Source organism: Podarcis filfolensis (assembly GCF_964270895.1).
Source record: "Podarcis filfolensis genome assembly, chromosome: 6".
Lineage (NCBI taxonomy): Eukaryota > Metazoa > Chordata > Lepidosauria > Squamata > Lacertidae > Podarcis > Podarcis filfolensis.
The window spans coordinates 64543971-64560206 of record NC_139609.1 but is presented as its reverse complement, the minus strand read 5'-3'; the positions used below and the strand labels follow the sequence as shown (position 1 = coordinate 64560206).

Sequence of the window (16236 nt, the reverse complement as noted above, 5' to 3'; positions counted from 1 at the left end):
CTACCTGTCATTGATGCTTTCGTTGGGATTCCTACAGTGCAGGGTTTGGGACTAGATGGCTCTCGGGTCCCTTCCAACTCTGGCTTTGCATGCATTGCTGTTTTTCACTCCTTAGACCACCCTAGGGTTGCCATATTTCTAACAGTGAAAATCTGGACAGAAAAGTTGTTGAGATTTTTTTAGTTTTGCCCCAAAATGACAAAATGGCACTGCAGACATGAGCTGCCATATGTTTGGATTTTCCCAGACATGTTCCCAATTTCTGTCCAGAAAAACCTGACATATGGGAACCCTAGACCACCCTCTCTGAGAGGATAGCGTGATTCTTTACTTGTTCTCCTGGCTGCATCTTCTTTCACCAACTCTCACTTCCAACTACCCAAAGGGGAAAGAGAAGTTCTCTCTTTCTTCTTCAGAGGAAAAACATGAATACAGAAGGATTGATGTGAAAGGGATGAATCTTGTCATCAGTTTATATGCTTATGATATGACATTCCTTTTGGATGACCTGGTTGCTGTGACCTGGGCATTAAAAGTCAAATTAGACAAGTGATGGGTTTGAGGGTAAATTTCAAGAGATCTGAACTACTGTGTCAATATGTTACCCTATCTATGCAGTTAAAATTTTCTAAAGACCTAACTAAACATCCTCCTAGTAAACAGGCATTTCAGATACTATGAGATACAAGTCACAAAGAACCTAAATAATCTGTTTGCTGTGAACTATGTGACAGTCTGGAAAGCAATAGCAAAGGAAAGGAATAGCAAAATGGTGGACTAAAATGCCCCTCTCTTTTTCAGGTTGTATAGCTACCATTAAAATGATGGTGCTTCCAAAATTATCATATTTATTTTACAAACACTCATTACAAATATCTAAAGTAGCATACTTTTCCCTGAAAGTCACAACCCCTAGGTTTCAAAAACATCAAGATACAAAGCAACTTTGTAGAGTGGGTGATCCCAAATTTTCAGATCTATTTTGAAGCTATCAAATTGGACATCTGATCTCTTTATTAGAAGCAGCAGCAATGGGCACAAGTTGAGAGAGTTTTAATGGGCTAAAGTTTTCCAGAGCAAAGCATTCTTAATACCCCCCCCCCCAAACACACATATTTCAGCCTTACAATGCACCTCTACTATGAAAGCAGTCCGGCATGTTGGGCAGAAACACAAGGAAAAACTGGTGCCTGGGATCTACCCTCTAATTCCAATTCATTGCCATCCAGGAATTGTTGGGAGCAGACAATTCCCCTTTAAGTTTCTGCAAACTGTAGGGATGTACAATACATTTTTCTACAGTCACAATTTCTCCCAAAGGATTTGTGGAGGACTCAACTGGAAAAAAGGGTATCCCATGGCCGGTGTGGTACCAGGTTAAAAATTGGGTGAATCAACCACACATTAAGGAACAGGCCCTGGGCGAACTCATTTTATTTGAAAGGTTTCTGGACTCAGAAAATGGGATGGATCCTGGGCTGGTCTCTATGCTATATAAAATATTATTCTGGGTGGACATGGGTACAACTAATGGGCTGTGGCCTATGTGACAAATTTCTATTGAAGAGGCAGATTGGACTGCCACGTGGGCCAAATTAGCCTTCAGATTGGTGTCAGCCTCAATGAAAGAAATGACATTGAAAATTCTACAGAAGTGGCACCTACTCCAGTTCATCTGGCCCACAGTAGTGCTACCCACCACCCACCTGTTGGAGGAGGTCACAATGATGGGTTCACATCAGGATGTGGCCACATTCTGGGAGGAAGTGTTCAAAGAAATTGGAGAGCTAACTGGGCAAAATATAGTCAGAGGCCTGGAGTTGGTTTATTTAATTTTTCCATAGGGAAAGATATGAATCTGCATTTTAAGCACCTTATTGGCCAGCTTTTATTAGCAGCCATGATAGAAATAGCTAGATATTGTAAATATTTAGATAGAGTGACATTGACCACATGGTATAAAAACCCTGGTGATTAGCATTGAAAGAAAAACAAAACTATAAAGTTTTGGGGAGGTACAAAGGTTTTATTTGATTTGTGGTTTTATTTTCTCATCTTCCTGCTGCCAACACAGAAATAAGTTTGGTTAGCCCTACTTGCCAGTCTGAGACGAAGACCAGGAAAAACCAACTCTGCCTGATAGTACTGCCACCCCGTAGTCCCCCAATCCTGACCCAAGGGAAACCTAGCTTACATGTGAACACCCTTAGGATTTGCAAGGACAAGAACCAAATAGGCTACTCACTGTCTTTAGAGCTGTACACCCCAAAATTACTCTGCACATTATGACCATGAAGCCAGGAACCAGATTCAGAGCCAAGCTTACTCTAAAAAGACACACAAGGGATAAATGCCACACTTCATTAAGGAGGTTATAAACATGAGAATAAGCATCCTTTGGCAATATAAAAGACAGCTCAGAATTGCCAACAGTATAAAGGCACCTTTGGGAATTCAGGTACAGAACAAAATAATGTAGGTTGCTGGTCTCACCCTGATACCAGCCATTAGAGTCATGAACCCCACCACCAAGCATCGTTCAGGTACTGCTGTTGTAGTTCATGGCTGATCATCTGAATGGAGACCACAGACCAGTTTTTGTACAAAAAGGCCTGGCTCCAGAAGGGTAGGTTTTCTTTCAGCCAATCAGGACTTAGGGCATATTTTCACAGTACTAGAGGGTGTATCTGTTGGAAGATCATGCAGGCACTCAGTGGATTTCTGCACGGATATTGTGACCAAGTTATTGTGACCTTGACATGGTCATAAATCACACTGGTAACAAGATGAACTAATTAAATGGGACTTCTTCCTCAGGAAGTAAGGAAGACTGCACCTAGAACTCTGAGTAAAAAGAAAATAATAATTAAAAAATGGGCCAAAAAAGTGGAGTTTCTTATAGGAGAAGTATGTCATCATCCCAGCTTTCCTCAATACTTCTAAATATTGCTGTTTTCCCCTCCTCCCCTCCCCCATTTAGCTCTGGCCCATCTACTTGTTTTGCTTACAACTGGGTGATTCATTAGAACTGGCCAGGTAATCTGTTTGCTAAAGATGTGCACATATGGATTTTTAGATGCCTCATGTGATTCTGATATCATCTGCCTCCAACCATTCAGACTTCCTGTAATGGCTCCCACAATTTTATTGGACTGTCCCTGGCTTGTACAGAAAGAGAATCCTCCTTTTTGCAGTATATAAGATGCTTCCAAACCCCTTTAAAACTTCATCCTACGACAGCAAGGACTCCAGAGCAAATCAGAACTCAAAGAGCAGGAGATAATGGCTGGTGAGTATGAGCAGTCAGCAAACTTCTGGCTTGACAATTTAAGGAAGCAGGGCTTGAGGTAGGTGGGTGGGTGTGAAGACTTAGAGGGGTCAATGGAAAACCCAGAAAATAGGAGGTCTGGGTTCTCTTACAGGCTTCTTTTCAGAAATGGAGGCTCTAGAGATCTCTGCAGCCAAGTTCCACCAGTTGAAAAGAAAATATACCAGAGAGCCTATTGGACAACAGAGGGAACCCGCTGTATCACTTTATACATAGCATTTTAATGCTCTAACTCATCTCATTACGCTCACCATTTGAATGAATGCATGCATCTATAGGTGCAGAAGTGATCAGAATTGTGGCTATTCTGCATGAATAAATTCAAAGTAAGAAGGGTAACACCTTGCTAATGTAGCACCAGCTTGCAAAAGTTCCTCATGTGTGCATAGAGAGCTTGAGGCCATGAAGAGGGAAGTCAGACTACACAAGCCCCCTCTCATGACACCCCCAATTACTAACAGCTCTGTATGCTAAGCAGTAGGGATGGGATTCAGAATCACTGATTGATGTGAGTTTTTTCACAATTTCCTTTGGCAAACTTGATTCCTTCCACAAAATGGTTCATAAAACCCCTTGGTGCAGCCATCTCCTTGACCATTGACCACGCTGACCAGGACAGACAAGGTTTTCCATCGAATCTGATAGTAGCTGGAGTGCTTGTGTGCCTTATTATCACTCGATTAAGCATGTAGGTATGTTTCTGTGTTCATTTGGGCATGTCATACTATGTCCAGAAGAACATATAAGTCAATGGGCTTGCCATGACTTACAAGGACATTTCCAAGTCAAAGTATGGTTTGCATTCATGACTTTTTAAGAATGATACTTGCTTAATATAAAAAGAAACATTAACAAAATATTCAGTAACATCCACCTAAATAAAAACATGAACTCCTCCCTTACCTGTCTCCTAGCTCTCCTCTATCCATTTATCTAGAAAAAAAAGTGGCAGAACTCTGCATGAACACCTCCCTTGTTCTCTTATAGTGGCAATGGTGCCCCCCTGAGAGGTGCCAGAACTGAATCTGGTGAGTTCTGGCTGAAAAAGTCCCAGTTTCATTTTGTTATCATGCAATGGAGAGAGGAGAGCTAGGAGACCTTTAAGAAACGTAACGATGCATAGCTCTGTTGACACCTAAATGAAACAGGATGGTCCTGGGGAGGACTGCTATAGAGGAATTGCACTTAGTCCCATTCATAGCTTGCTGTTAGTGGCTCCATTTTCCTCCTGATGTTCTTGCAGGTTTGGTAAACACTGATTGGAAACTGAGAGAAAACACCATCAAGCACCGTACTGATGAATATCCCGGCAAGGAACTGGTTGTGCGACGAGGACAAGCCTTTTTGATCTCTCTGACATCCAGAGGAGCGTTGCCAGCTGCAGACAAACTAACATTTACTGTAGAAACGGGTAAACACTTTATCTTCCCCTGTCCTCTCAAAAGGGAAAACAGTCCCTCATCTGTAGAGTGGAACTAACCAAGCTTCACTCATATAGTCTTTCTCCAGCCTTCCGCACAAAACCTGCAGTAGGCTATGTGCTGCACAAATCCACAGAAATGTGTAGCATGACTAGGTAAGTCCTCTGATCTCCTTGCAAAGAGGGCATCTATCTTGACACACCAATCCATCTTGATGGTGCGTGGATTTCTCAAAATATGAAGTCAACGTACAGAGAAGCCACCTCTTCCTCCTCTTACCTTTTCTTTCCAGGGTCAACCTGTGCTCTACAGGCAGAGACACGAGTGGCATTTGGCATCACTAGCACACCAAGCAGAAGATCTTGGAGCGCAGTACAGACCTCTGCTGGTTATGGCTACCTGAGTGTCTCCATTTTGAGCCCAGTGGATGCTGCCATTGGACGCTACCAGCTCAGCATCAAGACAGACACCAGCAGAAGCACACTCCCCTCCAGCCTTGGCACTTTTGTGTTGCTGTTTAACCCCTGGATGCCAGGTACAAAACATGTTCTCTAAGTCAGTGCTAGCCTAGCAGTTCAAAACCTGATCTCCTCCAGGTCCACCTGTAGGCTTCTGCATGATTGGTGTTAGACATAATCACTGTGTTGTATGTGTAGAAAGGTTAGAGATAGGAGAGCACTGGCATGATGCCGCACTATCTGGACAAAGAGAAGTGCTATCACAGTACCTGCTTGTCATTCATCTTTCAGAGGATGATGTGTTCATGGCTAATGAGGCAGAGCGTGAAGAATATGTCCTCTCAGAGTTTGGTGTCATCTTTTGCAACAATGGAAAAACTTTACTGCCATGGAATTATGGCCAGGTAAATATAAAGTGGAGGGATTTCAAACTAGGGATGGAGAAGAGTTTGAGCAATGATTAGGAGGCTGGAGGGATTTGCAAACAAGCTGACCCACTGAGAAATCCCCAAACCTTTTTGAAGTGAGTTCTACCAATCAATGGGGAGGAAATGAATTTAATGCAAACTGACCTAATTTGCACTTACCAAACCAAAATGCAACTAACCTTCGTAACTGGCATATCTCTGAATTTTGTGATGCAATTCTCTAACTAAAAAAAATCTATACCAAAAGGCATACATTGGGGAACATGTGTGCAAAGGTGCATATATTGCATGGTCAGGCACCACAGCCCCTACCACCCCAACCAGAGAGAAATAACCAGTCAAAACACATACTTTTGGGGTCAAATGAGACCACAACATTATTGATAACTGATGTACAGGTTTTGGCGCAGGCACTGGGAATGGCTTGAATGACCAGCTCACCTGATGGAAGCATATCCTCGGGATGGTCCTATGACTTACATAAAATGGGTATCCCCCCACCCAGATTGCCACCTTGAGGACAGCTATGGCCCTAGCCTCCAACGGGGCATTGGACATCTGAAAATCATTTTATAGAACTAAAACTTGGGAAACTGGCAGATGAAAGGGTTGCAGATGATGAAGAAGTTCTCTGGGCTGGATCTTAACAGACTTTGGATAATTCTCTGGAAAAGCTTGAGATTTCTCTGAGAATATGTCACATGGAAGGAAGTAAGTCTGGAATCAGTATTGGCAGCTGCCACCCATCAAACCCATTTCACTTGGGGACACTGGAATTCCTGGCACTCCAGTATTCTTAGAAAGCTCTCTCTGTGCTAATAATTTGATGGTGGTGGTGCATTTCACTCACTTGTCGAATATTTTCTTCTGTGGACAGTTTCAAGATGGAATTCTGGATATCTGCCTTTCTATGCTGGACATGGGCTTAAAATACCACAAGGACTCAACTGCTGGTGTGAGCCAACTAAGTGACCCCATACATATTGGGCGAGTGCTCAGCGCTATGGTAAGGAAAGACTTACAATTTTCACTCTTAACACAAACACAGTAGGCAAGTGTTTCTGTGGAGCAGCCTTTGCTAACATGGTGGTTTCCAGCTGCTTTGGATTACAACTTTCATTACCTCTAGCTGCTCATTAGGATTTATGGGAGCTGTATTCCAAAACAGCTGGAGGGCACCAGGTTGGCAAAGGCTTCTGTAGAGCCACAAGAGTGACTCCCACCTTCCTTCATGCAGGTAGACATTTTTTTGGTGGTGGCAAAATGCTGGTAATATGTGGCATCCCTAAACAGAGACTGGATTCTGCACAGCATATGAAGAGCAGCAGTGTGTTGATTGCACAATAAATGCACAAATATTTTGACTTTTTTCCAGATCAACTGCAATGATGGAGACAGAGGAGTATTGTTTGGATGCTGGAAGGCTTGCCGTGATGGGAAAGACCCAGGAAGCTGGTCAGGAAGTGTGGAGATATTGAGGCAATGGGAAAGCTCTGGATTTGAACCTGTCCGGTATGGGCAATGCTGGGTCTTTGCAGGAGTTCTGACTACGGGTATGTCTCCTTGGAACCTTCTGTGACATTGCCCTTCCAGATATGGCACTGGGATGAGGAATGTGCTCAAGCACCAGGAACTACATTGTGCTATAGTGGAAGGCAGTGTGAGATTTTTGCAAGTACTGCTGCAGCTGGTTAACAGCCCAACTAAAGGAGGTCAATGTGCATCACTGGAAAGCATGGGTGGCTGGATAAATGCAAAGGGAATCATGGAACTCATTTTAAAATGCATGCCCTGCACAACATGTTCAAAGTGCCCAGGGAATAAAAGAATCACAGTCTCCTCTAATTGCTCCCTGGACTGACCCAGAGAGCCAGTCCAGGGAACAAACATGAGGGAGTGGATGGAAGAGAAAGGGGAAGCCCCTATGCTGCTGGTAGAAGTGTAGCATTTGGGAAGACTACCTAGGGCTGGCCCAATATATTCTGGCACCTGAGGTGAACCACAAAATGGTGCCTTCCCCCTCCTCCAACTGCCGCTGCCAGGGAAGAAGGGGTGAATGAAAATCTACATTGGAAAAAGCAGGGGAAATTAACATTATCCAATGATTGAAGTTGGAATCAAAGCCTGTTGTTGGGAGGAGAGACCCACTCTGGTCCAGAGCCCAGCAAACACCAGAGGGCAGTGGGAGGAAACCAGCAGCACCTCCTCTTCACTGAGAGGCTATTGTAGAGGCATCATTGGGAATGGGCTGCTGAGAAGGCAGGGTATATGGCCTCCAAAGAGTGCACTGCAATAACTGCTGCCTCTGCAGCAGCAGCAGAGGGTGATGCAGGCCAGATCTGCTGCCCCTGTGGATCTTGCCGTCTGAGGCAGTCACCTCACCTTACCTCATAGGTGGGCTGGCCCTGACCTATTAAGCCATACTTCCAGCTGCCCTTGATCTGCAGGAGGGAAGATGCATCTGTCGCAGCTTAAGAGGTACAGTTGCAGCCATTGTCGTGTTCCAGCCAACACAGTGTTGTTGCTTAGATTTCCCAGGTTCCTAGCAAGGCCACGGAGCTGTCCAGCAGCATAAGTAGCCGATCTCTTGCCAGGCTGCTAAAGCAGTAAGTGAAAAGTCCAGCCCATAAGCAGAATTATCACACAAGACAAGGAGCTGGGCAGCAGGATGTGCTGGGCAGATGGACGAGCTATTAGCCATGATGGATATTATGCCGTGCCTCCATGGATCATGAATGTTCTGCCTCCATGGATAAAGGCAGCAATGGTTTTTAGAATCATAGAATCATAGAGTTGGAAGAGACCACAAGGGCCATCGAGTCCAACCCCCATTAATACCATTTGCCTGGAAACTGCAGGTGGGGAGAGTGTTCTTGTGGTCAGCACCAGCTTGTGGGTTTCCCACAGGCATCTGGTCAACCACTGTGAGAACAGGATGCTGTACTAGGTGGGCCACTGGCCTGATCTGGCAGGCTCTTCTTATGTTCTTATGCACTAGAAACAGGTGGCAAGTGGAAGGTTTTATAGTTGACCCTGTTGGCCCAGAAGGTTTTATAGTTGACCCTGTTGGCCCAGAATTTCTGGGAACATCTAGAGAGTACTTTGGCATATGGTTCTTCCTCCTTAGTAGGACTCAGAGCCCCTTGTGCTGTCATGGGCCACAGAGGCCAGTGAGCCAGGCAATTCATTCCATGTTGCTGCCTGGCAATGTGACATTTGATCCAAGGAGCCAACAAAGGGTATCTTAGAAAGAAGTGCTGGCTAAAGAGCATAGTAAGGAACAATGTTGCTGAATACCAGTGAGTCCCATTATTTCCATATTCTCTCTCTCTCTCCTTTTTGTAGTCCTCCGGTGCATAGGAATTCCCACTCGCATCATTTCCAACTTCAGTTCTGGCTGTGACAAAAATGAAAATCTGATTCTGGAACCATCAGAGAGTACCTGGTAAATCAGCCTTCTTCTCATCCACCACAATACATCTAGGGCTCCTATACACCAGCATCTGTAGACGAAACCAGAGATGGAAACTGAGGCACAACAGCTGTAGGACAAAACCAGACATCTTTGTCCTTTGTCCCCACTTCTCTGCCACACTTGGCAGGATCTGTGACCTTCCCTACATCCAGACATGCAAAACATCTCCTTGCAGTGACTAATAATTCCTTACTTTCTGTGATAGAAGGCCCAGTTACAGCTAGCTAAAAGGAGGGAGAAAACAGCACTTTGAGAGGGGGAAAGAGAAGAGTTTTGTGCCTAATGTCCAGCTGTATAAGAGTGTGGCCTCTTAGCTGTGTAAAATCCACCCCAAGGGAATATTTACAGCCAAAAAGGCAGTCTCTGAGCTGGGGGTAGGGGTGGGGAGGTTAGATTGAAAGACAGTGGTTATTGTCTTTTAAGGGTATAATGACATAAGAGAACTGGGAAGCTGTGTGGGAACGCTCTACTTAAGTCCCAATTCATTAGGGTGGGGATGTATATTCTAGGAAAAGAAGAAGAATCCCAAACCGTTTAGAAGGTCTGATATACAGAGTCTACTACAGGAGCCTCAGGAGTGAAATTTCTAAAGGTGGAGGACCTGAAACACAACAGGACCAAAAGAATCAGCCTGTTTTAATACCCACAAGTTATCGAAGTCAAAGTTACAACACCTTATGTGTTAGATGTAAATTTGCTATCTTATTGAAAAGCCTGAGACATCTGCTGAGTTCAGCATATATAATTTGCTAATTCTTTGAAGTTTTCCAACTTCTGAAACATTCTTGTTCGACATTCTTGTTGTGAAATAGACCCTTTTTCTGCTTAATCTCATAAGTGCCAGAGTTTTCTTTTTGGAAAAAAATAGTCAGAAGGAGAGGGGCACACCTCATCTCCCTGGACAGCTCACCCTCCATGCTCTGCATTATTCAGATACAGTGGTAGTGACCCACTGTACCATTCTGTTCCAGCAGCACCAGACAGTGCTTGCTCAGTCACAGGATGCTCTGAGGTGTGAGCTTCCCAAAGCCATTTGTGTCACACTGATGCTATCTTGCCTCTTTCTGATGCAAAACACTTTGAGCGTGATATATATAAAATGAACAGCTTCCACCGTGGCTGCTGTTGGAAGCAGATTGTTAGTTTAGGTAGACTCACCTTGGTCTAATTCAGCTGCAAGGCTCCTTTTTTGTTTTCCTCCTATGCTCTCAACATACATTCACCCCCAGAAAATCTTGTCACCATGGGTCAGTTGTGTCAAACACAGCATGGCCTGCTAACTACAACAAAAAGAAGCAGACTTAGGGCTCCCAGGTGCTCCTGGAAATCAGCTCCACTCACCTCTGAAAGCAGCTGACCCTAAGATTTGGGGCATCATTGCAAACCTGCACATCAGATTTATTTACTCTTGGCTGCAGGAACTACCATGTGTGGAATGAATGCTGGTTTGCTCGACCTGACCTTGGCTGCATGTACAATGGGTGGCAAGTTCTGGACGCAACTCCACAAGGTCGAAGTACTACAGGTACAAGAGCTGACTGCTGGGGGAGTTGGTTGTGTTCAGATCTCTGTTCAGCTTCTCGCCATGCTATTGCTGTATGATAGAAATGCCCAGATTCTGTCATGCCCCCTCCACATTTAGAGGCAGTATGAGCCCTCAGCACCAGTTGCTGAAATATAAAATGAATGGGGGAAAGCTGTTGTTTAGAGATATACTTCCCCTGAATGTGGAGGCTTCATTGAGCTGTCATTGCCCATAACTACTGACAGACTCACTCTCCATGTTTTTGTGTAGTCCTTTTCTGAGCAATTTAAGCTAGCAGTCCTTACCACAAATCCCATGGGTTCACCGTGCAGCATGTAATGTCACACTTGTCTTATTTAAAACAACCTATTTTGTCCCCAGGATATACAGTAGTTCTGCCTGATCATTTTTGCACACACTGCAGATGCAGACCTTTTCTCTTTTCCTTAACTCTCCAGAGAAAGTCGAGTGTGGTCCAGCTTCAGTGAAGGCCATCAAGGAGGGAGATGTGGACCTGCCATATGACACTGCATTCGTCTTTTCAGAGGTCAATGCTGACATCAAGGGCTCATTGGACACCAAGTCCATTGGGCAAAACATAAGCACAAAGGCTGTGGGCAGCAATGATCGCCTGGATGTCACTGATAATTATAAATACAAAGAAGGTGATGCAAAAGAGCTTCCTCTATAAATAGGTGGAAATGTTTGGAGATGATTGGGTCTCTGCTATGACACTGGCCTGTATTCAATTTAGGAATAAGCAGATCATTTCATCAGTGCAAGGATTTCTCTTTATGCAGTGTAAAATCCCCCCTCCCCTGCCCTCTAAATCTGTTTACCAACCCCTACCCAGAGTAGACCCCATTGTGCTAAAACTAACATTTGTCTTACCACAAGTATTTAGCTGAATATCACCATTTTACAGTCAATGGCCACTTAACCCATGTTGGCAGCAACCACGCTTTTTCATGATGTTGGACAATTTGAGATTCAACACACTTCTGCCTGCAGCTAAGAATGGTCTACATATATTGTCAGAGCAGGCACAGATGCTAGGCATAAGGAAACCAAAACACACAGACCCAGAGGCAGTTCAAATGCATTTTCAGGCACCTTGTTTTTTGTCCAAGTAAGTGTTTGGCTGGGGCAGTGAAGACAAAACGGATGGCATCTTCACTCTAAATCTGCACTCCGGGCACAACCAATTGTATCTGAATCCATGTGCAACATCCAAGCTAGACCTAGGTCAGTAGTCAACTTGCCAGTGAACCCTACATACCCCAACCATGCTCTGTGTTAGAACTTGCACTGCTGTGACATTTGAGTAGTTAAAGTGGTCTCTAGCCTAGGGAAAGCCAGAGAGAGAAGGCTGATGAGCTTCATGCAATGCACTCTTGATCCCAGGGGCTGCTAATGAACTTACATCATTTGAGTCAGAGGGCCCTGTCAAATTTTGCCATCCTATTCTTACTTTTTCAGGCTCTGTCAAGGAAAGGGAAGTATTTGCAAAGGCTTGTGCCAAACTCAATCTGAAAGCAAGCCACTCTGAATCTGCCAGAAGCCTGAGAGAAGCTGCAAAGCCTAGTGTCTTAGGGAAAATCAAGGTGAAGAGCCCCCTGGAGATTGGCAAGGATGTCCACTTGGTCTTGAGGCTGACAAACCTTGGCTCTACAACTGAGTACCTAACACCCAATATGGCCGCTTGGTCAATTAACAACACTGGGAAACCCATTCATGAGATCTGGAAAGCCTCCATCTTGGTGACCCTTGGCCCCAAAGAAGGTAAGTTTTTTCATGGGTTTCTTCATAACCAGGTATGAGTTAAGCCAGAGAATGTGGGCAAGGAGGGAGGATCATTTGGCACCTCAACCAGATGAGGGGACTACTGAAGTTGAACACACATCATTGATAAAACCTGGTGAAATGAATCCTAAATGGTCCATCCTTGTTAACTGATGTGAGGGACAGAAGACTCCAAATTACCTGTTGCAGCCTAGCAGGAGATAGTAGACATGGATACATTGCATGTTACATGCCTCTGGAAAATCAAATCACAGAGTTATATCAAACTAAGTTCCACATTGAAATTAATGGATTTAAGTAAGTCATACCCATTAATTTCAGTAGATCTATTCTGAGCACACCAAACATGAATATATTCTACAGCAGGCATGTCCAACTTCCAAGAGACTGCGATTTACTCCCACTACCATGGACCCCCCCCCAATCGTCCAGTAGATCGCAGTCGACCTGTTGGACATCCCTGATCTACAGGAAATAAGTTAACCATCCCCCAAGTGCTGTTGAACCAAACACTACTTGGCAATGATGGCTTCTTCCCTTGGGTTGTTCCATCCCAGGTGGTCTTCTAGTCAGCCTTTGACCAGCAAAGTGGCTGCCTCATGCCTCACCAGAGTGCAGTGATGGACAGTTCCTGCTTTCTCACATCCGGGGAATACAGGGAATTGCCTGTGTGATGACATCAGTGCACGCCTGCCTCCTTTCCACTTGCTCCATCCCAAGCAAGAAACAGGAAATGATGGAGAAGGGCCTTGCTTTTTCAGCCATTGGCAACTGAGGGAGGGATGCAAAGTTTTTATGATTCTCCTATCCCTCGCCATCCCCCTTCCAGCTAGGACAGAATTACAACAAAGTGGGCCCCAAAGGGGGAGCCCCTCCTTGGGAACATTCTGGTCATTCTTCATCAGAGCAACATAAGGAGGGTTTTCTTAAATAAGGAACAACCATCTGCCAGGCTTGTGCAACCACACCTCATAGTGATTTTTTTCCCATAGAAAAAGAATTTCCTATCAATATTTCATATGCTAAGTACAAGCAGTACCTGCTGATAGACAACCTGATTAAAGTCGCAGCTTCGTGGTCAAAAAAAGAGGGGGGAAATGTGAACAGAGTCATAATCCTTGAGAAACCCAGCGTTGCAATAAAGGTAAACCCTTAGCCATTATGAGCTGCCGTTATGAGCTGATTCCCTTGTGTCTGCCTAGGGTTAAGGCAGGCTCAAATGTCATACATAAAAACACCCCAAGAATCACTCCACTTCGCTACCTGCAACTCTGAGTGCAGGCAGACAGAGGAACCAGCAAGAGGAGGTGGTTCCAAGGGAAAGGAGGAGGAGGGAGCTGTGTCTCTATGGACCTATCATTTTGAACCTGGGTCAGGGTAGCCTTAGGAAGGGTTGCCAGTAACTCTGTTCAACTTTGTTCTGAGCAGGTGCTGGGAGAGGCAAAAGTGGGCAAGGAAGTGAAGGTGGTAGTGACCATTGACAACTGTTTTGATGAGGAGCTGAAGGATGGTGTGCTGAAGGCGGAGGGTAGTGGCTTACTGGAAAAAACCTTCAAGAAAAAGTGAGTATAAAAAAAAGAAAAAGTAAGTATGTGGGGCATCTGGGCAAGTGTGGTGGCTCTGCACAGGGTACCACCTTCCCTTCTGACTGGGTCACAGAGAGAGAATGGAGTGGCAACATCTCAAACAAGACATTCCTCTCCCCTTTGTGGCCTTGTTGTTTTGCTTTCCAATTATCCATCTGCACTTGCAGAGCAAGCAAAGTCTGCACTCCAGTGTGGAGAGCTGCAGCAACCAGTATGGAAACAGGCATCTAGAACAGCATTCATTTTGCCCAGCTTGTGATACCTGTGATTGATTGAGTTAATAAAATGATGCTCTACCTATCTATCAAACAGTCTCCATGGGAGCTTTTCAGCACATGCAAAATACTACCCACTGGCCAGCCTTAACAGACCAGCCTCTGATCCCCCTTAACAGACCATCCTAAGGCATGCACTGTGCTGGCAATCTTCCCAGGCCCAGGCTGACTTATCTCCTTTGCTCCTTATCCACAGTGTACCACCACTGAATCCCCAGGACAGCTATCAAGTCCAGTTTAAGTTCTTTCCCAGAAAAAGTGGGACCAAGTATCTGCTTGTCAACTTCTCCTGTAACAAATTTAAAGACAGCGTAACCTATCAGGACATTAATGTGGTCGACTGATTCAAAGCCCTGAATGTGGCCAGCCAGGCCGCAGATGGAGGAGGTATGCAGTGAATGAGTCCTGGGCTGCAGGGAAGCAAATGTTTAATATGCATCACATAAGCAATTACCTGAGTGACAGAGTTTAATAAAACTTTCCTTCTTGTATCCCAAACTTGTGGTCTTCTTTTCTTAGGTCTGTTGAATTCCTTTGACAAATCCCTGTGGTCAGAATGTTAGAGCATCCATTGCTGGGGCAGACTAAGACCTGCCTGACTCAGCAAGACATTTCTGGAAAGCTCGTAAGTCATCATCTCTAGATTGCTTTTGTGCATGGACTCTCCACTGAGCTATCAGTGAGCTGTTGACTCCTCCTCCCTGAACGTCTTCAATAGCCCTTTTACAAAACAGCATCTTATACCTCTGAGTGCAGAAAAGTGCCCAGCTACCGGCAGTTGAATCCAGCCTGGGACATTTCTATTTAGGCTTAGTACCACCTAGGAACTGACTAGATGTGGAGGAAGTTTTCATTGCGACCACAGCATACAGGCAAGGCAAATTCAACCCATTCCCTCTCTGTTGAAGTCCTAACAGAAAGGGCTTCCCCTGCCAGCTGCCACTAGTCCCAGAAGGAAAACTCCTTTCTGACCACAGTGATGGAAAACAAATGTAAACTTTTCCTCCCCTCATCTCAAAAGTTGGGTTCGCCCATGTGCCTTTTATGATTTTTTTAAAAGTGCAGATGTATTGACTGCCTCTAGGGACCCTTAGCAGCACAGCCAATAAAACCTGTTCCCCTTTGAGGTTGGAATTCCACCTTTGTTTGGCCAGGACACTCCATATTTACAATAGCTTTACGATCCTCGCGTATGCAAGACTCTTTCCCTCACAAGATTTAATGTCTTACCACCTGCAGTTTTGCAAGGTAGATTTTTAAAAATCCCATACTCTGAAGGATACTGCCTTTGTGGCACAAAACAGGTCGAATCCATCAGACACATTTTATTTTATTGCCCGTTTTATGCAAAAATATATGATAAGTATTTGGCCCCCCCTATTGAAGGAGGGGATTTACCGCACTGACTCTTTCAGGGTGTATTATCTGCTGAGCAACTGTAGGCATGACGTAGAGAATGTGGCAAGATTTTTGAGTGACGCCTTGAAATCACATCACCATAGGTCCTAAGAGCCATTTTCGTACCTCACGATGCCTGGACAGTTTTATCCTAAAGTATCTCCTACTTTGTTTCATTAACTGTGTTGTGTCCTGATCCATGTATACGATGCACCTTTTCTATGCCAGTAAAGAAGATTGATTGATTGATTGTATCTAGGGTCCCAACTAGTTTAGTCACAGGATAAAATCTGGCAGGAAATGTACACAACCTTGTAGTAAAGCACTGAACAGTGTAATCCTATGCATCTCTGAAAAGAAGTAATCATCACCAATTTTCAATGGAGGTTAGTTTGTAGCGGCTGGTGTGGTTGGGGGGAGCTGCAGAGACACCCTCCCAACACTGACATCACTACAACTGGGGTTACTCCCAGTTAAGTGTTTACACTACCGCAACCTTAGTGACCAGCACCTATGTGAAGCCTGTATTCAATCATCAA

General features: G+C 44.6%; 1 protein-coding gene across 1 annotated transcript; it reads left to right on the top strand.

Moving 5' to 3' along the window:
• The first annotated feature begins 3042 nt into the window (after nt 1-3042).
• On the top strand, nt 3043-14658 carry LOC310765254 (protein-glutamine gamma-glutamyltransferase E-like). The gene is made up of 13 exons (XM_083620029.1): nt 3043-3289; nt 4572-4739; nt 5042-5284; nt 5406-5611; nt 6513-6641; nt 7011-7188; nt 8981-9080; nt 10529-10635; nt 11094-11300; nt 12115-12417; nt 13431-13582; nt 13867-14000; nt 14496-14658. The coding sequence occupies exons 1-13, from the start codon at nt 3283-3285 to the stop codon at nt 14641-14643; spliced, it is 2082 nt and encodes a 693-aa protein (XP_083476155.1). The 5' UTR covers nt 3043-3282; the 3' UTR covers nt 14644-14658.
• Nucleotides 14659-16236: the final 1578 nt, after the last annotated feature.

Excerpts from the sequence above, each read along its gene's own strand:
- LOC310765254 (XM_083620029.1), top strand. Across the intron at positions 5,285-5,405 it reads GTTTAACCCCTGGATGCCAG|AAAGGTTAGAGATAGGAGAG; the intron begins GTACAAAACATG and ends TTGTATGTGTAG. Across the intron at positions 5,612-6,512 it reads TGCCATGGAATTATGGCCAG|TTTCAAGATGGAATTCTGGA; the intron begins GTAAATATAAAG and ends TTCTGTGGACAG.